A 25,333-nucleotide genomic window follows, 5' to 3' on the forward strand; every position below is an offset into this window, starting at 1 on the left:
GGTGAGCTCGACAGATCATCAAATCCTCGACAGGCGGGTAAAGCAGTGTAATCAGTGCAACACACACACACACACACGCACACACCCACACACACACACGCACACCCACACACACACACACACACACACACACGATAACAGCTTCAAAGTTGCAAAGGACGAAAAAATATCAGATAAATATCTACAAAGCTAAAGCAGATGTAGCAGATGTTTACTTCGCTGGTATGTTTCAAAAAGTATTTCAGCAACTTTTCATGTTTGTATCTTTAAGCGTTGCTGTTCAGTATAAACACAGGGGCACACACACACACACACACACGCCATGGACTCGTGAGGTGTCTGACCTTTCCCTCTGCCTGCGACAGGCGTCCACTCATCCACCCATCCATCCATCATCCTCCATCCATCCCCACCTTCCCCTCCGTTCCACCGCTCGCTCTTTGATGTCTCCCAATTAGCTGAGCTTGTTAGATGCAGTGGCATTAATCAACAGCACACACACACACACTCCTTTCTCCTCATCTCACGCACACACACACACGCACGCACGCACACACACGCACAGGCTTCCATCACAAAGCTTAATTGGTCCTGGTAAATGAAGGCCAGTCGAGAGAGAGAGCTGCACAGACAGACACTCACCTGGCAACCACATACTGGAGAAGTCCTTCGCTGCTATTGCTGCTGTCTTGGTCATATCTGTGTGTGAGAGAGTGTGTGTCGCTACGTAAAGAAGAACTACCCCTCTCTCCCGCTTTCTCTCTCTCTCTCTCTCTCTCTCAGTCTGTCTCTAACCAAAAGGAGGGGTGTATTCAATCATATGGTTCAGAGAATCACTCTTACCCTCTCGCTTGTTCTGTACCACATGACAGTCCACACCCCCAAGCCCCACCTCCTCCCCACATCCTGCAACGAAAAGGAAGTAAGCCTCAAAAGAGTAGGAACCGACATAGAGGAGAGAAAAATAAAAGACAAGAGAAAGAGAGAGAGAGAGAGAAAGGGGGACACGCAAGAGGTTAGAGAGTGGGAGAGAGCGAGCGAGGAGATCGAACAGATACGTGAGGTGAAAAAGAGGGGGAAGACTGGTGGCGATGGAAAGTGATGGCGCGGCTGGAAACAGCCACTCACGCACACACGCACGCACGCACGCACGCACGCAAGAGAAACCAGCAGTTTGACGTTCTGTCCAAGCGGCGCCGTGTTCGGGTGTGATGTGCGACCCGGCGCACCTTCACAACTTCTACACGACTCGTGTGACCAGAGTTTTCCCTCAACAGAAAGCGGGTTAACAGGTGCGCGTGAGTCACGCGCGTCTCTCCGTCCCGCGTCACATGTGTGTTTACGGGGTTCCTACAGAGTAGTGCGCACACGCGTGGGTGGGAGGTGGTCCGTGTGTGAGGGAGGTCGGCCGACGGCAGAATGTGTGAGACATCGCCGCGGCTGTGCTCGCCGGCCTCAGCCCGAGTCGAAGCAGCGGGAGGAAAAACCGTGTCGCGACGCTCACTCTACTGTACCGCTGACCGCCACGCACCGTGGGCCACGCACCGTGGGCCACGCACCGTGGGCCACGCACCGTGGGCCACGCACCGTGGGCCACGCACCGTGGGCCGCGCGCGGGCTGCGCCACAGAAGCCCACGGCCGAGAAGCTTCACGCGTAGATGCGGCGTGCGTGAGCGCGGATCATCAGATAAACCCCACGTGAGCCGCCTCCCGCGTCGCCTCTTGGGATCAACAGACAGAAGGCGCAAAAGACGTGAGAAGTCGGATGATGGTTGGAAATAAATGTCATAATAAGCAGAGTTTAGCAGAAATCCCGCCCGGCTGTTGAACGTGAAGCGGCCCGTGCTGCGCTGACGGCGGACCGCGCTGGCCACAAGGTGGCGCTCTTGAATCTCGGATGCGAATGAAGCGCCTGACTCCATTCCTGGAGGAGAAGATGGGCCATCGTGGCCGATCATCGTCCCCTCCCTCCTCTCTCCCGGTCCAAGTTCACTAATTCAACAGCTAACGGCAGCAGAGTTCCCAGGTTTAGCCTTATAAATACTTTATGTGGTGATTTACAACAGGCAGAGCAGCTAGAGGTGCTCTCTATTATACAGGGACATCGTTTTAAACGCGTCCACATTTACACGTAAACACTAGCGTGCCGTGATGCTCATAACGTTTAAGCTTTGTGGAGACAAAGCTTTCCTGCAAATTCCTAATATTTGGGTAAATATTTTGGATTTAAACTAAATAAAATAAAATCAATTATGAACAATTTTAATGACTGATTCATAGTTGAATTCCTTTGAAAGAATGTAAAATAAAAAAACGTCATCTGAGGATGTAAAGCTTTTCTTCATATGCATTATTTTGATAAACAACATATTAAGTCACAGCCTTGAATTTTGGGGAATTCAGCCTGTTTTTCTAATATATTGTGCGTCTAATTATTTATGACTTCAGTAATAAAAATATTTATTAAGGCACTACCTAAAACACAGCTACCAGTGCCGGCTTTTATGATTCAGACTAAAAAGATGTGATAAGACAGAGTTGTTCATCTGCCTGTAGGTAATTAGCGTTGACCTAGAGACTGTTGGACGTAACTGCGTGGACGGTCAAGGCTTTGTGGACGGTGGCAGGCTGCAGACTGGGGGAGGGGCGTCTCGCCGGGTCAAAGGTCGTCTGGACAGCCTGGCTTTGGCCGTGACCCCTGTTTAAACCCCAGCCCACCCTCACCACCGCCGAGCGTGAGCAGCATCGGGAAGGGGGCCGGCAAAGTGGGTAGAGTTTATGGCAATGGCACAAGGAGGTCGGAGTCTTGGTTGCCATGGAGACCAAATCTAGCAACATCCAGCTTCGCTACTTAAATGATATTGAATTGGGGAAAGTCAAAAGGTCTCGATTCTGAAGTATTAAAGCAATAAGGTAATGAAAAATAAGGTGAATAAAAACCAAATTAAATAGGTTTTTCGTGTTTCTTCATATTTAGGAGAATTGGATGTTTCGGGCATGTTTGGTTTACAACAAGAACTTTTAGGATAATAAACACACACACACACACACACACTTACAATCTGATAGTGGGACCCCAGGGAGGAGGATGGGGGGAAGCTTAGTTCTCTAGAGCGCCATCAATCACTCCACTGTCAGGGAGAAAGAGAGGCAAGGGGGGAGCGTGGGGGGGGGGGGGGGGGGGGTTACTAAGAGAGCGAATAAAGGGAGCGCAGGAAGAGTAAAGAAAAAAGGGAAAGGGGAAAGAGTGACGGGAATGAAGGTGAATGATTGGAAAAGATGTTAGCTGGGGGTGAGGAGGCGGGTGGAGAATGTGCATATAATGGGTCAGTGCAGGGACAACTCGCGGGTCCAAACCGGCCCGGCGCCGCTCCACGGCCCGTCTCCTGCGTCTGGTGCCGCCTCGGGCCGGAAGCACACGCGGCCTCTAATTCGCCTGATCCATCACGTTCGTCGCCGAGCCGCGCTCCGTCCCCGCGCGAGGGGTGGAGGCGCTCCATTCTGCGAGGCGAGAGGTCGGGAGGCGCTCTGCAGCACAGGTGTGTGTGCAGGTGCAGCTCGGGGGGTTCTGGACCGTCGGCGTAGCGGCGAGGGGACGGCGGGGGTTGAGTTTGGGAAGCAGCGGGGACTAAAACACACTCACACTGTTGGCTGCCATGGGACCCGCGCCATTTCACACACACGCACCCACCGCCTGCACCTTTACAACACCTATTCCTCTCCTGTCCTAATACCTCTCAATTGCTGCTTTTCCTCCACCCCCCCGCGCCGTCCCCCTCCTCTCTATATCATCTGGGCAGCCCATAGGGAGCCGGGCTTGTCTAGACAGACATCGCTCTCTCCCACGGCGCGACCAAGGTTGAAACTCAAATCTTTTTCCTCGCCGCTTTCGCCCGGTTCCTTCTTCTCGGGGACGGCTCGACTGGGAGGAACTGGTGGCCTTCGTCGTTTGCTCAGGGAGCTCAGAGGTCACTGAAGACCAAACTGTTTGCTCACATGAATTTATTCTTCTTCATGGTACATAAAGTGGGAGGACCTTTGTTCTTCATGCTCCTTCCAGCCTCTCGCCTCCTTTGTTACCTTAGCCTGTTCTTCAGGCTCTGCCTTTTTCCTCCTCATCATCATCTTCCTGAGTATGTAACACCCCCCCCCCCCCCCTTCATCTTTTCCTCCTCCGATTCAAACTTTCTCCTCTGCTCCATCTGTCTTTCCTTCTCAGACCTGCTGGTCAGCAGCAGCTGTGACATCACTGGCCACTGTTCTCCGCTCAGATTGGACACTCGGCCACGTTGCCAGGCAACAGCAGTGAAAGGTCTCAGTGCGGGTGCTCGCCTTCGCCGTGCGCGCGTGTGTGTGTGCGTGTGTGTGTTTATGTCTGTTTATGGCTACGTGAGTGAAAGGTGTGTGAGCGATTTTCCTCGCCTTGCCCTTTATCTGTGCATGAAGAATGATCAGAACAGATCTAGTCCTGCGCTTTATCTCAGATCAAAGCATGTAGATGATTGGTCTGCTTCGCCACTCTCCTCCACCACAGACGAGGGATGTGTGTGCAATGCGTTAATGAAAAAGAAAGATGGCACAAGTGTGTGCGCGTGTCGGAGCCTGCACTTGCGTCTAACCAAATAAATGTGTATGTTCGTGTCGAATATGGGTATGTGTCTGTGGGTCTAAATGTGTGTGTATGTATGTGTGTAAGCCCCCGGGAGCGGGTGGTTATTGTATCTGACACAGCGGCTCTTTCTCGCGCCTCATATTTCTGGGCCGATCGATTCCTCTGACTCCCGACAAGACAATAATCGCACCTCCCTCTCTCACTCCATCACTACCATTATTACTGACCTCCCCAGGGAATGAGCAGGGTGGAGGGAGGGAGAGAGGGATGAGGGAGGAAGGAAGGAAGGATGGATGGATGGAGGGAGGGTGAGAAATGAGAGGGGGACACAGAGTTGACAAAATGAGCCTATGATGATGAAGAAGCATAAGGGACAATGTTGAATATGAGGCAGGAAGGGCCGGCCTGAAAACGTGATGGAAAGATGAGGTCCAGGAGAAAAAAGAAGCAGAAAAGATACAGAAGTGAGGTGATGGAGTGGGAGAAAGTATGGGAGAAAGAACAGGGAAGGACAGGAATCAGGCCGAGGCATGGGTTTAAAAAAACCCAGCAATATAGATCATGACGAGGAAAGAAAGGAGGACACAAGTGAAGGAGTGCAGCGAGACAGACGGGCAAATGGACGGACAATAACGGAGAGAATTAGTGGAGGAGAGATGAAGGATTCGCACTATCTTCTTCTAATAAAAGAGAGAATGAGAGACAGTGGCCGGGGAGGGGGGGAGAGAGGGAGGGAGGGAGGGAGGGGTGGGGGTTAGAGTGAGGTGAAAGAGGGAGAGACAGAAAATATATAGCAACACACGGGAGCTCATACACTAAAATGCACACACACACACACACACACACACACACACACACACACACACACACACACACACACACACACACACACACACACAGTGCTGTGGAGGTCAGTGCTCAGAAATATTATTAAATTGACAAGAGTACAATAGTTGATTGGCAGGCCGACTCCTGCACAGCCATTCAGTGAAGAAGAATGGACACACACACACACACACACACACACACACACACACACACACACACACACACACACACACACACACACACACACACACACACTGCATGCATATCTGCAGTTTCACACAACAAAAAGAAAATCAACACTGCAGGTAAAGGTGCAGACACACACACACAAAACACTGTCTTTTGTCTGCTTTGTGTGTGTGTGTGTGTGTGTGTGTGTGTGTGTGTGTGTGTGTGTTCTGTTGTTGTGTGAACCTGCCATTGCTGTCTCTCTCTGCTTTGAATCCAGATTACAATTACTGTAATTGGCTCTCAATTCAGCGGATTGCTGTTTGACCCCTTCACCCCTCTCTCTCTCTCTCTCTCTCTCTCTCTCTCTCTCTCTCGCACATCCCAACACATTTTGCCTCTTCCTCTACCTACCCCCCTCCTCTTCATCAATATTCCTCTGCCTCCTGTCTACCTGTATTGCTACATCCATCTTGCAACCTCTCTCCCCCCTTTTCCCCTCTTCCTCACCCTATTCTCCCGCCTTCACACATCCTCCTCTAACAGCGACTCCTTCCTACTTTCCATACGTTCTACTCTCTGGCTGTTTTACTCCTTTTCTCCTCACATCACCATTTTGGCGACTTTTCCTCCATCTTTCGACATTTCTGTCTGATAGTTGAGGAAACAGGGGATGCATTGTATACTTTATTCATGCTGTATTTGTTATGGAGAGATAGCTGTTCAGTGATTCAGCTGGGGGGATACATTGCGCATTTGGGGAAGGAGGTGGGAGAGTGTTAGATAAAAAGAGGGAGGTAAGGAAAGGGGGTGATAGAGGTGGTGGTGATGGTGTGTTAGGGAGATGGTGGTGAAGCGCGTGAGGAGGGGGGTTAGGAAATTGGCCTGGCTAGCGGAACAGCTTTTCACCTCTCTCTCCCTCTCTCTCTCTTTCTCTCCCCCTCTTTCTCTCTCCCTCTCTCCATTCTGCTTTGTATTCTGCAGAGATGACAGGGGGAAAGCTTTATTGCTCCGAGTTTGTATCGATCGGGGCCCCTCTAAGGGGGGAGGCCGGGGGACGCGCTGAGCAGGCCCTTTCACAACGACCGTAGCTCTGACAAGCCCCCCCCAACACACACACACACACACACACACACACACACACACACACACACACACACACACACACACACACACACCAGCAGCCTCCTCTCCTGCACACACCTCCCCACCTCCCCCTACAAACCCTCCTCTTGCTTGCAAGCTTGCTCGCTCTGAAATTCAAATACAGGGCTCTTATTCTCAAAGGTTAGGAGAGGGAGAGCACAAGAAGGCAGGAGAGGAAGAAAGAGAGACCGAATGTATGAGAGATGGAGGCGTCAGGCTTCTTCCCCCGACTGAGGCACTGAATGGATCTGGGATCCGATAAGGAGAGTCCACAAACACAAACAAGGGAAGAAATAGAAAAATGAAGGTATCAGAAATGACCAAGTGGAATACATCAGCTGGTATCCTTCTCTTTTCCTCCCTTCTTTCTTCAGCCGTGCTGCATCTCCATTTTCCTCTGAGGTGAAAATTATTTTGTCGACAGGTGAAGAACGAGTCGGGTCCGAGCACGTACAAACCCCTGTGTTCCTGTCCTCGTCAGAGGGACACAAAGAGGACGGGAAGGAACTGGGCCACAGTAAGGGCCTGTGCAGATCACACTCAATATTCAATTTACAACTATTTCAAGTGCAAACTTAAAAAAAAACATGTAACACGGACGTGGTGGTGCAAAGCAAAAGCCTCAATGAAGCCTGGAGACAAATGACACAGAGCGTTCACCACTTCAAGTGTCTTCATCCACCTCCTCTGTTTGACAAGCATTAAATGAAAAGGGGGCAAGACCCGACACCGAAGCCACAGCCAACTGACCACACACACACACACACACACACACACACACACACACACACACACACACACACACACACACTTTATCTGTTATTGGCATGCACAGCACCGCAGCGAGAACAGATTGTCCATCAGAGGGTTGCAGGGTTCAAGTCCACGAGCAGAGGGCGAGAGGGAGGTTAGGGGGTTGTAGGTTCAACTCCCAGGGGGCCGAGGAGGATCCCCCGCTGTCTCCCATCCATCCCTCCCCAGGACAATACAGCTCTCCCCTCACCCCTCCCCTCCATCCCACTGCCGGCCGTAAACCCCTGCTTAGTACGATCACACACGCCTCGTCCGGCCTCTAGATCCTCAATTTGTCCCAGATGTACACATGCACGCTTTTCATAAACAAACACAACACAAGCAGAGGCAATCACACAGATAACTCACCAATGCACAGGCAGATTGATGAAACATCAATATGCGCTTACAGTTCAAACATTACAGATTTATTTTGGCTATCTGTTTTGCTGTATTACAGCAAAGCTTTTTTATTTTGACCTACATGATGATTGAAACCGTTTCCACATTTCCCAGATCCATCTCACTTATTCCTCCTGTGGAAAAGACCAAACAGAAGCAGTATTGCCTCAGCTATCAGTTGCAGAAGATGGATATGAGATATTTGTGTAAACCTTGTATGTATACACTGTATATATATTGTCATTGATATTGCCTGTGTGGCTTACGAGCAGCCCTAGATGGAGTTTAGTGATAGAGGATACATCAAAGACGGGTGCTGGCTGCCACATGTCTGATTCACACACGAAGCACCGGCAGGCCTGCAACTTCACCTGATGCATTATTACCACAGGATTCTGATGTAAAGCAAATATGAGCACTGCACTGGCGCCAACTGTGGGCTCTGTGACTGTATGACATCATCCACCTGATGATCCATGGTCCGATTCATCACTAAAAAACCATGCAAGCATTGATTAACCAGGAGGGCCGCACACGAAGGGCGGTCGAACGGCAACTAAACCACAACATGAGCGCCGCGTGTGTTTACATCTGTAGGGTGGGCGGGCTGGGCCCCGACTCTCACGGTAATCGATGAACAAGGGGAGGAAAGGGAGGCAGCGGGTGAGGCAGGAATGTGCGTGGGGGAGAAAATCGGTAAAGAAAGCAGGTTATCTCCCGTCATTAGGGGAGGGAATCCCCGTCTGGAGAGGTGGAGGGTGGGAGGGTGGGTGGGGCAGGTGTGGAGGGGTGAGGGAAGACCGGGGTCCATTGATAAAAAGAGGAGAGAGGGAGGCAGAATGGAGAGGGGTAGACTGTGTTTGGCATCGAGAGAGAGCAGACAATTATCTGTATTGATTAGAGCGGCCCAGTACTGTGAAGACTGAGAAAACTATGACTGGATCAATAAAGAGAGAGAGGGGGAGAGAGAGAGAGAGTTAGAGGATAGACAGACCAATAGTGAGAAACAAACGACAGGGATAAAAGATACCTATAGTGATTAGACATTGTTTATGGTCTGTCAAAAACACCTAAGGTAGCATAAATAGTACCAGGAAAGTTGGGGGGGGGGGGGGGGGGGGGGGGGGGGGGGTCTCAGTGAAAGCGCAGACAGACACGTTAAATTGTTGATGTCATTACTTTTTATCATTGATTTGTCAGCACAACCACACAATTCATTGAACAAAGCCACCAGTGTGCTCCCATCACCGCAGCTCAGCTCAACGGAGAGACACCGGAGGAGACGGTAACTGGACGCACGGCGGCGAGACGACAGCACGAGAACAAGTCACAGCAAAAGAGGAAAATGCCATAAAAATATAATAGAATACATAATGTAAGATAGTGAACTGAGCTTTGTTTAATTTATACAATTTGGTGACTATTCTTGGTTTTCTTTTATTTACTTCTTTTAATTACTTGAGATTGCCGATTTGAATGATAAAGCGTGGAGGGCGGGGGCCAGTATCAGGACGGGGCGGTGTCCAGGTAGGGGGCCGGCTGCAGGGCCCCTTTTTGTGCAGAACAACAAACCAAAATGGCCGAACAGGGACGGAACAAAAGGCGCACGGGGGGAAACAGGAGTGTGACAACCTGCGCTGAGTAAAAACATCCTGCTGGCGCGCACACACACACACACACACACACAGACACACACACACACACACACACACACACACACACACACACACATTAATCCCCAATCAGATCCCATTGAGTGTGTGTGCAAGTGCCCACTCACTACACTTCTGCGTGCAACTTAAATGTCTCAGGCTCCTTGGGCCCATCGCCCGGGCAACCCAGACCCACAGCACGCAAACACACAGAGACACCAACACGGGGGAGCGCATCTGTCATTCCTTAGTTTATTGGACATTACGAGAAGATAAAATCGGCCTGGCGCTCTCCTGATGTCTTTTGACACCGAAGAGAAACGCATTGTCAGTAAAGGTTTATACAAGAGCAAACAAATATATGAAAGAGCATAAACTCTGAGTGGGGCAGCCGGGATGGATATTGAAGAAACCTTTGGTAAGGGCAGAAAATGTCAGGTTTGACAAATGACCTTTTAAACGTAGAGCAGATGTAGAGAGTCATGTACACTGTGGACAGAGGGCAGCTCAACTGTTTGTCTCTTAACAGCTAGTGAAAAGATAAGCATCACAATTTTATACTGGTAAAATCAAAACACACGTCTTCAAGTTTAAATCCACGTCTGAAACAATTCCTACATCAAGAGTTTTGTTCCAGCGGGAAGATGGTGGAAACATCTTTAGCTGTGCAATAAAGAGAAAGGAACAACAAGAGGGGGGTGCGGGGGTGCATTAGAGATGGGGTTATATAGATGGAGAAAAGGCCGGGAAGCATTAAGGAAAGAAGAATGTGACAAAGATGGAGAGGATGGGAGAGCGGGACATAAATTACAGGTGTAGAGTTATGCATGCATGACATCACTGGACCCCTCCTCCAGCCCTTGGGAATGGGCACCTTGGAAACGGTCGCTAAGGGAACAGAGGAAGAGAGAAAGAAAGGGAGAGAGAGAGAGAGGGGTGGACGAGAAAAAAAAAAAACAGTCAACGGTAAGACAGCTAATGAAACAGCAGATTCAACCTCGGGATGAAAAAGCAAAGTCATGTGGTCGGGAGAAATAGTTCATTTTGCAACAAACCAGTGTTTGCCTTCGTCTTTTTCCATTCGGCAAATGGGCCACCTCTGCTCATAAAGGGCGAAACAGCAAGCTCCATCACAGCTAAAGCCGGCATTGTCCTCCTCCCCCATACACTGTGACCTCTCATCCACTCCAGTCATTTAGAGAAAGGAGATTTAGTGCGGGCGGCGTGATGGTAAAATTCAGCCCATCACGGAGAGGCAGAGATGTCCCGGGGTCTCCGGTTCAACACATGGAGAAATATTGATGGAAAAACATGTTGATGGACAAAGAGAAGCTGCCAGAGTGAAACGCAGGCTGTTAATGCATACAGGTGCTCGGAGGTCGTACTGAACAAGGGGGCTAGTTGCTGGGTAAGTGGGTTGAGAAAGTGAAGTTAGCACACAGCATCTTTGGTCTAATGAGGCGTCAGGCTGACCAGCGCACATGCCTACACCCGCAGAAACCGCAGACCCCCCCCCCCCACACACCCACACACACACACACCCGCATCCCTGCACACACAGCACCCACGACCCGTACGTGGCATCGGCGGACCCCCACGCCACACACACAGGAGCTGCAAAGATATTCAGCGTCAGCAAAGGTTACGCACGCAACATATATCATATACATATCAAAGGTGGGGATTTATGCGGTATAGATTGGATATGGGCGCATAATATGTGATCAATATCTGTTGCTGAATAAAACATGCCGCTGGGCTCTGACAGGCCGATTTGAAATGGAGATGCTATGCTAATGCGCGAGGCGTCGGCGAGATTGGCCCTGAACTCTCCACATACCAGCGGTCCACATTCAGACGCGCGCTCTCACCTGCGCGCTCCATAATGCATGAGCCGGCTGAATATATATCAACCCATCCACACCCCCCCCCCCCCCCCCCCCCCCCCCCCCCCCCCCCCCCCCCCAACACCGTCGCTCCGTCGCACACGCGTGACAATGCAGAAACGGGACGGCGGTGGTGGGTGCACGCAGAGCACAAAGACGCGGACTCCATGGTGAGAATGTGATGTCGCCGGCGTAGAAGAGGGAGGAAACACAAGGACAACAGGCTGCGGGTTCTGTCGCACAAAGCCGGGGAAAAGCACAAGTTTGCTGCGATTTCAAGCACCGATCGCCGATCTCATCCCTTCTAATTTGTGTTTGTGCCGCGCGTTCCGGCGACAAAAAGAACATAACTGTCTCTAAAACTTCGACTTGTACAGAACACGGAGCGGCGGCATTCAGTAGGCGCTGGAAAAAAAACTAGATGAAACGCGGTTTTTCTTCTTTGATGAAGTGGTGTGAGACACAGAGGCAGTGCTTAATCAAAACACTGGTGAGCCGTCCCGAACTTGTAGGCGTTCAGCAGGAAACAGGGTCAGGGTTGCAGAACAACTCAGTGTGAACTGGTCTGGAGGATGCGTGTGTGTGTGTGTGTGTGTGTGTGTGTGTGTGTGTGTGTGTGTGTGTGTGTGTGTGTGTGTGTGCGTGCTGCCAATTAACACACACACACACACACACACACACACACACACACACACACACACACACACACAGAGCTTTTTTTAAAGGTGAAGTCAGCCGAAGCGTGGAATGAGGAAGGGGAAGTGAAGACAGCTGAACAGTGGATGTTCCTGCAGGGAACATCACAGCGGGGCAGGTTCTGCTTCCTATTACAGTCGTACTATGATCGCCAACAGTAAATATGCATTTACAGCGTAGTCTGTGCCTTTTAGAAGACAAGTGAATTTACTTAGTGCTTCTGTGTCTCTCTGTCTCTGGGCCCTGGCTCGTCTTTAACCTTGGCCTGTGGTACTTCTGCCTTCACCCCTCCTCCCCTCTCCCTCTCCCTCTCCCTCTCCCTCCCTCTAGTTTTCTCTGCCTCCTTCTTCTCCTCCTCCTCCTCCTCCTCCCTGTCTCTCCCTGTCCCTCCGGCACCACTGTTGTCCACTGTTCCACTCATTCATAGTAAACACTATTGATTTTCAGCAGGGAAAATAAAAAAAAGGCCATGAATTTTAATGCCCCTATCTGTCCCCTTCTCCATCTCTTCCTATCCCCCTACCTATAGCCCCCCCCCCCCCCCTCCACCACCACTACCTCCACCCTTTCTTTCCTGAGGGGAGGATAAAGAGATGGGGATTGTGTATGTGTGTAGCGCGTATGTGTGAGTATAAGGTGGTGGTACGGGGGGGGGGGTTGTATTTCACATTTCCCAGCTGTGCCTCTCTCACACACAACTGCCCCCCCTCCCCTGCACCTCTCTCCCTATTCCATCGCTCCCCCCTACTCCCTTTTCTGCCTCGTCCCCCTGTCGTTCCCCTCTCCACTTCACACTGGCTTCGACTCTGGGGAGTGGAAGCCAGCGACACCACAGACACACACACACACACACACACACACACACACACACACACACACACACACACACGCACACACACACACGCACATGGACAGGGGTCGTTAAATTCTGATCGTGTACAAACACTTAAACAATCGCATGCACGCAGAGCGACTAGGCTCTTGGCCAAGGCCACGCACAGGGAAGACGAGCATATTCATGTGAAAGGCGGATTCACACGCGTATAAACAGGACGACTGAAGCCATTCGCTATCGCTGCACTTCAGCAGCAGAGGCGAGTGTTTACATTTTCCCCCATCTCACTCCCTTCGTTTCTCCTCCTAATGACTTCCTGCACTATTCTCTCTTTCACTCCTCGGCCTTGTTGCATTTATCTAGCCTCGCTCTCATCCCTCTCCCGTCCTTTTTCCTTTTTTCTACCTCCCTTGCCCGGTCTCTCTCTCTCTCTCTCTCTCTCTCTCTCTCTCTCTCTCTCTCTCTCTCTCTCTCTCTCTCCTACTCTGTGTATTGATTTTGCTATAAGCGGTGTCCCGGTTGCGACAGGTTAGCGCAGGCAGACAAAGGCAGACTTCATCAACCAGCGTTAAACACAGGAGCCGCGTCCTCAATAATCACTCCATCACAGAAAAGACAACGAGACACAGGACGAGCGCGGAGAGGAGAGCATCGACGCATGGAGGAGCAAAACCGAGGCCGGACCAGGTGCTGGTTGGGTTTCCAAGGCTGAGCTTTGGCTTTCTTGAATTTGGAGCCTTTTTTATTCAAACCAATATTCTTGGATCATGCAAACACACGGGAGGCTTCGTATTCCGTGCAACAATAGCTCCAATTAGTGTCAAAGCATTTTTTGGCGTCAGGGGAATTTTCATCTGCTAGGCTCATTGTAACAGAACCAGACTGCAGGTCTTCTTAAAACAGTCTTAATTGATGTGCATCTGCGCGTTTGCACGTGCACGGAGGTGCGCACGCACGCATCCACTCCAGTTTTCATCTCCACTTAATCTCTGGCTTCTAATTCAGAGTGTACATTGAGCCGTCTAATAGGATCTGACTGGAGCGCCTGCTGCAGCGCTAGCTAGCTAGTCGCTAATGAGCGGGCCGCCACAGCCGGGGAATCAAAGCGCTTCATCAGCACTCCTAATTACCGTAAACCTCGTTAGCCCGCCGGAGAGCTAACATCTGCTCTCGCTAACGAAGTCCGTCCGAATGTACCACGCACGCGGCTTGTGTCCAAGCGGAATCAAAGGCCGCGCTGCTGCCACGCCTTCAGGTCTCATTGTCTCAGGCTGCGGTATTGCAGTTGCAACGATAACGGCGGTTTGGTGCTTTTCAGGGTGAAATCAGAAGCGCTGAACTATTTAGGCTTTAATAATAATCAATAGACCTTTCACCCGAGGCCTGTGGCTCCAGAGGGCTGTTAGTGGCTCGTCGGGGATGTTTGACGTTCCGCTCAGGCTGGAGGTTCGCTAACGCTGCTTTATCTATGGAGCAGCAGGTGTGTGGACAGCAGGTTTCCATGTAACTCTGTCTGTCTGCCTGCTCACCCCCTCTCTGTCTGATCAAAGCGTTTCCTTTCAGTGCCCCCCCACCCTCCCATAACCACCTTCTGCCGTTCTCCTCCACCTCCCTTGGCCTCCACCCCCCCCCCCCATCATAATTTGACTGATGATTACACTTGTCACTCAAGGCAGCATGTTGCCAATTAGGATGAGGGCTCGCGGGGAGGGGACGGGCGAGCAGGTCGTGATAAAGGGGGTGGGTGGCAGGAAATTTGGATTACAACTTCTCCCTGCTTGCTCCACTCAGGTAGCGCTTTTAGCTCCTGTCTGTGGGACAAACAAATATTCGTTTCTGTTCAATTTTCCTTTAAGAGACTCAAGAAACACCAGAGAGCTACTCTTTTTCCCCCTCTTTGGGATGCTCTGGCCTTGTCTCACACTCTCTTGGCCACTTCAGTATTTCTCCATGTTCCAGCGTAATCACAGACTCATTTAAAGTCACTTTTGTACACTATCTCTGACTGGTGGTTAAGAGTGTGAGCGCAGGCTGGGCTTTTATGGGCCTTAATGTGTCCTGCAGACACTTTGGCAAGCAGGCTGCTGCCGCCAAGGATGGGCGAGAGCAAGGGGAGGCGAGAGAGAGAGAGAGAGAGAGAGAGAGAGAGAGGACGGGACATGTGAGGCCAACAGCCATGGCGACTTAACCAGGCTGAAAAAAGGGGGAACGAAAGGGGATGAAAGAGGAGGGAGGGAGAGGGACGTGCATGACAAAATGGACAGAACACGGGAGCGTTAAAAGAAAGGGGAGCGAGAGGTCACTTAGTCACTCCTTTAGCACCCACCCACTCGCCTCCTCCTCCGTCCCCTTCACGAGCAGACAAAGGGACAGAGGGCTGGCTCCCTTGTACCCCTACCCACCCCCTCATCGGGCCCCCTGATATTTACAGACAACCAGTGAATACGGTTGTTTTGGATAAACGGAGATGAGCGATGAGCGGGAGCTAATGGTTTTGTTCAAAAGGCCAATTAAAATATGAGTTCATCTTCAAAACAAACAATATGTCACTGTTTGTCAGTTCCGGGGGCCCTTTTAAATATCCTGGCAGTTGCTTTTACAAGCAAAGAGGAAAAGAGCGGGGCAATACACTCTGAGTAGGACGGGGGGGTTGGAGGAGGAGGCGTACGACAGATTAATTTCAGAACAGCGCTCCTGCAGAGAGACGGATGGAGAGCAGGAAGGACAGAGGGGATAAAGAAACAGAAAAATGCCAGGAAGAGAAAGAGAGGAGGGAGATTAAACATGTATTCAAGTCTCAAAGAGCTGAGCTGCTTTGGGAGGGTCTTCGTGTGTGTGTGTGTGTGTGTGTGTGTGTGTGTGTGTGTGTGTGTGTGTGTGTGTGTGTGTGTGTGTGTGTGTGTGTGTGTGTGTGTGTGTGTGTGTGTGTGTGTGTGTGTGTGTGCATTCGGTGGCTACGTTACGATGCGACTCTGCCTCTGCCTTATAACACAATCACACCCGTACACCCTCGCTCTGAAGGACAGCACCGGGAACCCAGAGGTTAATAGGAGCCTTTCATTACCATAAATCTTATCAACTAAATGAAATGGAGAGAAGGACCCCTGATTTAGTCGTCACTCAGCCGGGTTAAGGGGAGACACCCAATCAAACCTCTGGGTTTTATTGGTCTGTTTTATGATCTAAATGTACTGGCACATGAGCGGGGTGGCGTGGGTGACAGCCTGCAGCAATCAAGAACAAAAAAGACAGCAGCTGGTGAAAACACATTATGGGTTCTGTTTATTGGACCACGGGCTCCTCGGCCTCAGACGCGTCGCGTTCTGCTATGAAGACACGCACCAAGCCTCCGACCAGCGGAATGTGAACCTGGAACTGAGCCTGTGCACCCAAAATGTTAATTCAATTAGATAATGGCTGTTCGATGTGGACTAATGTGCTCAGCAGGACTCTTTGGGCCCCTGTGCAGCTGGGGCTGACTGGTGCCGTGTGGTGCGGTCCACTCACACCCTGATCACAGCCGGGCCGACTTCAAGCCCACGGACGCTCAGAATAAACACGATTTGTACAGAACAATATGCTCAAGTCCTTTTCTGTACATCACCTATAATATGATGTGGAAGGAACGAGAGGCAGAGGCAACGCGAAACAAAACAAGCTATAAATCAATAGCCAGGATGAAGTCAGGTGGTTTGTTTATTCCTGCTGATGTGTTGATTAACTGCCTGCACACACACACACACACACACACACACACACACACACACACACACACACACACACACACACACACCATCTATCCCTCCCTGTGTGTGTTCTGCAGGTGATAGGTCTGATTAAGTGACCTGCTCACCCAGCCTCTGATTAGGACTAATGCTGGGCTGTATTTCACTGGATGTGGGCAACAACTACACACAATTATTCTCCAGAGTAGGGGAGTGTGTGTGTGTGTGTGTGTGTGGGTTTGTGTGTGTGTGTGTGTGTGTGTGTGTGTGTGGGCGTTAGCCAATCTGGTGACACATTGTAGCAAACATATTTCCGACCACCACACAGCCTGTGGATGAATATGCTTTCCTGCTTGCTGTGTCCAGCTGTGAAAGCTCGGAGTCTAAGCATATTTAAAAGCGTTTGTGCAAAGGTCACTGTCTTGTGCAAAAGTGTGTGTGTTTGTGGCTACGGGTGATGGGGATGCAGTGTTTGTGTACGTGTGCCCTGTTCCCTAGGAGAAACTCAATACCACTCACTGCTGCTAATGAGCTGTGGGACCTCATCAACATTAATACTACATTAGTCTCAACCAACGGACACACACACACACACACACACACACACACACACACACACACACACACACACACACACACACACACACACACACACACACACACACACACACACAAACATACATATTGGCCCATATGCACACCTGGACAAATCCATAAAAAGCTGAGCAGTTAATAGGATTAAGAAGAATGTCCGAGCGCTGCAGTAACACAAATAACACATTATCATTGCGTGCTCAGAGACAGGATTTGTTTGGTTTAATCCAAAACCATGTAACAGGCTTAAATCCCGAATGCTATATCAACGCTAAGAGCAGGTATTACCACACATTTTGTCATTAACTCATTTTCGTAGCTAGGTGATTCTCCTAATGACCTTTTAATACTTATTCTGGTCGGGTTTCCATTAGATTTTAGCTTCTCTGTCCGTCACACCTAAGATGTCACTGCTGTGGCTCCTTTGGGTCTCGTCACATTGTTAAAGTGTGTCGAGGTCATCTACTCGGGCCTAATACACGTAAATAGATGAACCAATAGCCCATTAGCTCCCGGCGCATTCTGCCGTCAGCCTGCTGCGTTCAGAGCCCGGCGGCCGCCTCATATGCTGCAATCTAATTCTACTACCACAGGGAGAGCGAGGGAGAACTGTATTGTGACAGAGAGCAGGAGCGAGTGGGAGGGAAGGAAAAGAAGGGACGAGAGAGGGCTACAGAGAAGGAGAGAGGTAGCTTAATGCAATAAAGCATGTAGTATTGACATCTTTCTCGTGTCTATTGATTCCCCATTATGTTGCTAACAAACCCAGGTTGACATTTTGTCATTTGCAATCATGTTAACACTGTGACTTGCACGCTCCCCTCCACAACCCGATCTATACCTACACGGACTAGTTTGTACACACACACACACACACACACACACACACACACACACACACACACACACACACACACACACACACACACACACAGTCTTTTTTCCCCTCACACACGCCGAGCAAATGGTTAAAGGCACGCGTGACCTCAGGCCAGCAAAAAAGTAGCCACGAAATTCTGACGGGCCGATCATCATTTAACAGAATCACAACACAACAGGAAATGTGACGAGGAGCCCGAGTATAAACATCTGCATGCTGCCATGATTGAAATGCAGAGGCAGAAATAACTAAAGCCCGAGGTGTGTAGGGGGTTAAAGGAGTGTGTGCATGATAGCGAGTTAGACGCTATCCGGGTGGAGATAGAGGTTAATGGTGTGTGACAGAAGGCGCATAGCTGATACAAACTGAACCTAGGTTTGTATGTAAGTCAGAGAGAGCTCGGCCCGTCGTCCTGATGTCCCATCATATCACATAAAGCTGTGTGGGAAACCTGCGGTTTCTCTTCTCTGTCCCATTAAACTTTCATACCCCAGTTAATGCTGATGGCTTCACAAACCACTTTACTACACACACACACAGATACACACCAACAGTTCACATAACAGTGGCCCTGACCAGCACCATCACAGACACTATGCCATTAAAAATAGAACAAGGCCTGGATCTGTTACCCAGGTGGAAAACGATCACACATGCTTGTTTTATGCTATATGATGCTCCATCTGTTTCATTGCATATGTGCGTGTGTGTGTGTGCGTGTGTGTGTGTGTGTGTGTGTGTGTGCGTGCGAGCCCCCACAGGGCTGTGCGCGAGTGCTGCAGGCCTGTTGTAACATGAAAGAGAATGAAAACACTGGGGGGCAGAGGGGGGTCAGGTGGGGCTGAGTCAAACACTGCTGCCGTGACCTTTGACCTTACATAGAGCTCCAACTCAAAAGAGTCAAGAATGCGCCACCAGTCAAAGAGACAGGTCAACTGACAGCTCCAGTCGAGAGCCCTGCCGGAACGCCTGGACCCGAGGCCTCCGCGACACCCGGACGCTGTCTCCAGACCATGAACCGCGGGCGTCTGCTGCCGCTTTGGCCGACGCCGCGCCCGCGTGCGACCCGGGGAGGACGGCGCCTTGTTCCGCTTTATCAACGGGGAATAAAATCAGCATACCATTGTGAATCACCGCTATCCCGCCATCGGAGGAGGGCGGCAGCCGGCGCACGCATTCCATCAGATCGCCTGCTTATTCAGATGCTGGCCGGGGCCCAAAACACGGCTACATAATGGCTCATCCGTGGTTTACTTTCACCTCTGCAGCTCAAAGCGGGTTTTCCCCCCCTCCTCGTTTTTCACTCTGTCATCCACTCTTACTTTCACTGGCTTCTCTCTCTCTCTCTCTCTCTCTCGCCCGCTCGCTCTCTCCTCTATTTTTTTAATCTCATTCTGACATTCGCCATTCCTCAGCGTGTGCAGAGAGCAGACCCCACCTCCGCGGACCCCCGTTTCTTCACACACCCCCCCCCCCCCCCCCTCCAACCTTTCTCTTCCATGTATACATCTCTAGAGATATGCCAGGTAACAGCTCCCTCTCATCCCTTTACAGTGTTTTGCTCTCCGCCTCGATCACCTATGCCTCCACTGTCAACTCAGTGTAGGGGAGTGAGAGCGTAAGTATCTGAAGTGAAATGGGTTTGAACGGATCTGGAAACGAGAGGGGAGCTGAGGTTTCCTGGACCTTTAAGAGCCCATGCGACCTGGGTGGACCTTTAAAACGCGCACCAACCACACTGACGCACCGACGTGCACTATTGCGCAAGTCACAGTATTCAAAAGTGAGTTCAGCTTAATATTGATGCGCATGGTGAAAAAGACCCAGTGACCCAATCCGGTGTCCTCCGTCTCCTCCTTCGACGGCTCACGAAGCACATCGGAGCCAGCGCATCGTTCCCTCCGAATTACTGAGCAGCTGTTGCACGTCTGAGAGCGAGTCCGGCGGAGCCGCAGCTCGACTCACGCCGCCACTGGCGCGCTGTTCCCACCACGAGTCCTTTTATTCCGCTTCAGCGCAGATGAAACGCAGACGGAGCCCGAGCCCGAGCCGCACGCCCCCCCCCCCCCCCTCTCCCCCGCTCCCAACCGTGCAGCAAGCGGGCTGCGACGGGACAGGCAGATGTAGTAAATCCAATTCCATAGCCGGGGCTGTTTACAAGTATGCACCCTAACGAGCATGAAAGTGAGACCCGAACCGAACCGAACCGAACCAGAGACGTCAGGCAGGCTAAAAGCCGACTCCCTGTCAAATTGTATTTAGGCATGCGAATAAAGCTCAAATGTGTAAGGAGTAAATAGAGTAAAGGTGTTTCTCGTTGAGGTCTCGCGCGTTCGTACTCCTCCGTTCACCTGCTCTCTCCTTCTATCTCCCCCTCTCCCTGCTTCCACCGGCCCAGGAATCGATCTCCGCAGGATCGATAAGTTGGCATGAATATTCCCTGCCTGCCGAGAGTCTAGTTGGGGAGAGACGGAGGCTGAGGCTCAGGCGCAGGCAGTGGAGGAGAGGGGAAGGATGGGGACGGAGGCGGCGGAGAACGATGCTCGCGGAGAGGAGCACGCGGGCGCCGTGGAGACGACCGAACACACGGGTGGAATGGTGGCGCATCGCTCCACAGCGCGGACGAACGGACATTTTACACAGTGCTTTTTCACTCGGTGTGGACACCGGGGAAGCTTCTCCGAGTCTCGCATTCGCCCCGCAGATGTAAAGGACTTTGTCCGAGCTTTGAAAATAGGAGCTGGAGGGGAGTGTGTGTGCGTGTGTGTGTGTGTTTGTGTGTGTGTGCGCGCGCGTGCGTGCGTGCGTGCCGAACGCTCTCCCCCGCTCTCTGCAAGCGCATCGGCGCCGAGCGACGCGAGGCGCGGCGCGGCGCGGCGCGGCGGGGCGGGTCCGCGCGGCGGAGCGACGCGGAGGAGGCGAAGCGGCGAGAAGAGAAAAAATGTCTTACCGGAGTTGGAGCGCAGAGCCAGAGGGGACTTGAGACGCCAGGCGTTGAGGTCAGGGGCAGTTCTCTGAAACACGAACGGCACCGGCAAGGGAACAAACATGGTCTTCCTCAGGCTTCTTGTTTCGACCGAGATAACGTGGCACAAGTGCTGTAACGAGCTCGGTCCTCGTGTGGAGCGTCTGCGCCGCGGTCCGTTTCTCTGACACACAGCTTTTGGGGGAATTTTTGGTTTGGAGAACTCACGGCATTCGCCGTTAGGTGTGTACTCATGTAGCCCGGATGCACACTTTTATTTACATGGGATGATGTCGACTGGTGGCCGGCATACGTTTTGGTGTAAATGTGCATAGAATATATATATATATATATTTCTATTTATATAGGATGGTCCCTTGAGTGCAGCAGTAACAGTCCAGACCAACACACAGACGGACAGAGAGGAGCTCACAACCGGCTACGAGAAAAGTTTAGTGTTACAATTACACGTCTGTTGGCGGCTGTGGAATAAAAGGCTGCGTGTCACCTGTCTGTCGCCGATGCACCCGCGTCTCTCGCTCACATTTGCGCCGCTAACGCGTAAACACAGAGGCCCGGCAGCTTCTCGTATCCCCTCACTCTTCACCAGGAAAGCGTCCTACATAGGTGTGAAAAGGCATGAGAACAGTCGCTAGCCTGCTCCTGTAGCATCGCCGACCCGGGGCTGCTTGCTTTGGTATTCGCTTTGCAATTAAATTTAGCACAATAAATTATGAGACATAGAAATAGACACGACAGTGTAAAAGGCCAGCGGAGTTATAAAGTCTTATTTGGATTTTCTGTATTTGGTATGATCTGTAGTATATTTGGTCTCTAGCTGCACTCCGTCTCCTCTCTCCTTTGCATGAAGGCTACATATAAGACATTCGTCCGCTCGTGCAAAGAAGCGGATCTCGTCGCCAGCGCGTAAAAAAAACAGCTTCCTCGGAGCCTCTCGTCAACAAATAAATTAACAAAGTGAGGAAAAGGCTTCGCTGACACTCGCGAACGCAAACACGCGCACACAAACACACACACAAACACACACACGCACGCACACACAGACGCGCGCGTGGCCCTGACGCTCCTCCTCCCTCGCTCTGTCACAAGGCAGTAATTAAAACGCAATCAATCGATAGATAAATAAATAAATAAATGAACACAGCGAACAAATAAATAATTATTTTTTTTGAACGCTAAAGCGCACAACAACGCGAATAACGCGTCTAGAATCCCGCCGTGATGTCGCGTTTTTATCGGAACACTTGCCTATCTCCGTCCGTCCGCCTGTGTGTCTTTTTTGTCTGTCTGTTTGTCCCCGTTATTATTCGGGAACCCCAATAGCTCATTCGACCCGGCTCCCTCCAGGATTGTAGCGATCTGCCACTAGGCTGGCCGCAACATTGAAGCGAGAGAGGACCCGCTACTACTCACACATCACCACCCCACCCCCGCACCTCCCTCCCTCCATCGCTCCCTCCCTTCCATCCTTCCACCCACCCACCCCCATCTCCCTCATTTTCACTACCGCTGCAAAAGGTATCCTGTATTGATTTCTGGATTTCCCCCCCCCCTCTTAATAATACGGGCTATAATGATGCCAATGGTGATCAGTGCATTACTGCCAGCCTGCTTGGGAAGCGACGTCAGTCCAATAAGAAAATCCATGGCTACGTATAGATGTTTAGGGTTAATACTCAGCATGCGCACAATTAGGTTATCTCATCACTGCTGCTTTCAATAAGACCTCCTGGGCAGATGAGGGTGTAGCATTAGGATATTCAGATAAGACAAGACAAGAGCGACCGCTGCCGTTTCAACCGTGAGAAATATGAGCATTGGCCACAAGCTGAGAATGCGCTTTGGTCCAGTTTCAGTGAAAACGGACATAAAAGCGCAATACGCGTGAAAAAGTGCGATTCCTCCAAGAACGCGCTTTAAATTGCGCACATTTCACGAATTAAAGCCCCCGAAGGCGCCGGATCGCCGGGAGACGAGCTCCTCCGTGACAGAAGTGATCACCACGCTCCCCTCTGCTCCCGGATCTTGTTCTCCCCGTTCCGGCCACGCGCGCCGGCCTCCTCAGCGTGCCTCCCCTCGCCTCCTGCCCGCTCCCTCCGCGGCACCAACATGTTACACGCTGTCAATTACAAGCCAGCATCAGTCAACGCCGGGCGCTTACACACCAGATTATTGTCGATATAGATTTTTAAATAGAAAAATCTATACCTTAAACATCCCAGTCAATACGGGCAAATCAATAGGAATGAGCGAGCTCGTGCTCCTGTAGGGCCTGAAAGCCGCATCCCGCAGGACTGTTTGCTCACTTAATTCGGCCTGTTTTAATGGAAAGTGCACATAACGTGAATGATTTTCCTATCATCACCAGACTTGTCATTTGCTCAGTCATCAGCAGACAGACGCGCTCGCAGGAAATGTGTGCGCACACTAAAGTGGCTTTTTCTTAATTATGAAAAATGTGTCATCCCTTGTAGCAGACAGCCGGGTTTTATTGTCCTTCTCCCTCCGCTTCACGTATGACAGATGACATCCGCAGGTCCAGCGGGGGAGAGGAGGGCAAGGGAACAAGGGAAGGAGAGAAAGAGAAGGGCACAAGGAGACACCGGAGGAAGGTGGAGAGTGAAGAAGGGAGGGAGAGGAGGAAAAACGCATAGAAAGTGTTAAGGAGGGGATGGAGGGTGAGGCAGGAAGAGGAGGGAGGAGAAAGAGGGAGGAAAGAGAAGTGACTAGTTGTCCTTCAAAGACCCCCTTCTCTCCACAGAGGGAGCCATGCGCGCCCCCTTTCCCTCCTCCCTATACTCCTTCCAGACAAAAGCAATTATTTCTTGTAGAATGTAGTGTGGTTGTGCGCGTCTGTGGAAGAGAAGGGGATGGAGGGAGGGTGTGTGAGATTGAAGGAGGGGAAAATAAGATGGTGTTGTTGGAGGGGTAGAGGAGGATGGGGAGGTGAGGAGCAGGAGAGAAGGAGGGATGCTAACACCTCCAGCATCCACCCCTTCGCCCTCCGCGCGCTCTCCTGACCAAACTCTGCTTTTTTCCCCCCTCCTCCTCATCTGACACGCGCGTATAAGGACAACATAAAGACAGAAAACCGGCTTTTCACACATGTAGGAACACAGAGCTGTCAAAACACCCGCGCCTCAATTCAGATGCATTCACAGACTCTTATTATCCTACAAAAGAAGTGTTGGAGCAAGAAACTTTGAAGGTAGAAGCGAACTCCTCCACTGTCTCATGCACCAAACTGGGCATGTGTTGAATTTAGATTTTATCCAGTTAAATATATTTTTCCTCATCGTGTTCCACAAAGGTTTGCACAGTTATGACAAGTGAAGTACGTGCACTTTTATATGCGATGCTGACGTCTACCTCGCCCATCTTTGTCCATGCGTCTGTCTGGGACTGACCGGCTAGAAATTCAGCAGGCTGCCCCCCCCTTCGGTGCGTTTTTAGCGTGGTGCCTATAGGGCCCCTGCAGCGAGTCCGTCTCTACAGTTTAATTCCCCTCGGACCTGGAGAGACTCACGGGTCCGAGGAGCGAGAAAGAAAGAAAGGAAGACAGGAAGGGAGAGAGAGAGAGAGAGAGAGAGAGAGAGAGAGAGAGCTCCCGGGGGGCCGCTCCAGCCAATAACTCCTGCTGGACTGCTCTCATCGGGGGCCCACACGGTCCTGATTGCCCACCTCCCTCCCCATCAAGCCTCTCAATCCATACAGAGGCGATGGCTCCATTGTTTTTTAGGCTGTGTCTTCCCCCGATGTATTAGTAAACTATTTCAGATTATTGTAAATGTTGTAATGTTGAATGGCAGCAGCATTCATTCAAATTAGTACTGTATGTTTTATTTGGATAAATATATTATTCCAGTAATAAAATCTATCTGTTTTTATGGGCTGCATTTTTTTGACCTGTGTTCTTAGTCTCTATGCAGTTAAGGCCACAATGTTTAATTTACCAAAATTATTGTAATATTTAATGACGCAGTGATGTCTACTGCACTTTAACTGGCTATATACTGACACAAATGGTGACAATTAGGAATATATACGTCCCCCTACATATTAGAAACATTTAACTCATCAATGAATTTTATCATAAAAATCTAATTGTATTTATTTCTAAATTCGTCTCA

The 25,333-nt window shown here is 50.7% G+C and overlaps 1 protein-coding gene across 11 annotated transcripts in view; it reads right to left on the bottom strand.

Moving 5' to 3' along the window:
• The window catches only part of pou2f2a (POU class 2 homeobox 2a), a 56,190-nt gene that overhangs the window by 16,201 nt on the left and 14,656 nt on the right, over window positions 1-25,333 (bottom strand). The window contains exon 1 of one of the 11 annotated variants that reach the window (XM_029128952.3): window positions 21,168-22,685. The exons of 7 other annotated variants lie outside the window; for them this stretch is intronic. In XM_029128952.3, coding sequence (XP_028984785.1) covers window positions 21,168-21,267 — 100 coding nt within the window. In that variant the 5' untranslated portion in view covers window positions 21,268-22,685. Of the gene's footprint in view, window positions 1-642; window positions 2,661-21,167; window positions 22,686-25,333 lie in introns of those variants that run through there. 3 more of the 11 variants (XM_029128959.3, XM_029128953.3, XM_029128961.3) reach the window with 3 other exon arrangements.

Source organism: Betta splendens, chromosome 16 (genome assembly GCF_900634795.4).
Source record: "Betta splendens chromosome 16, fBetSpl5.4, whole genome shotgun sequence".
Taxonomy (NCBI): Eukaryota; Metazoa; Chordata; class Actinopteri; order Anabantiformes; family Osphronemidae; genus Betta; species Betta splendens.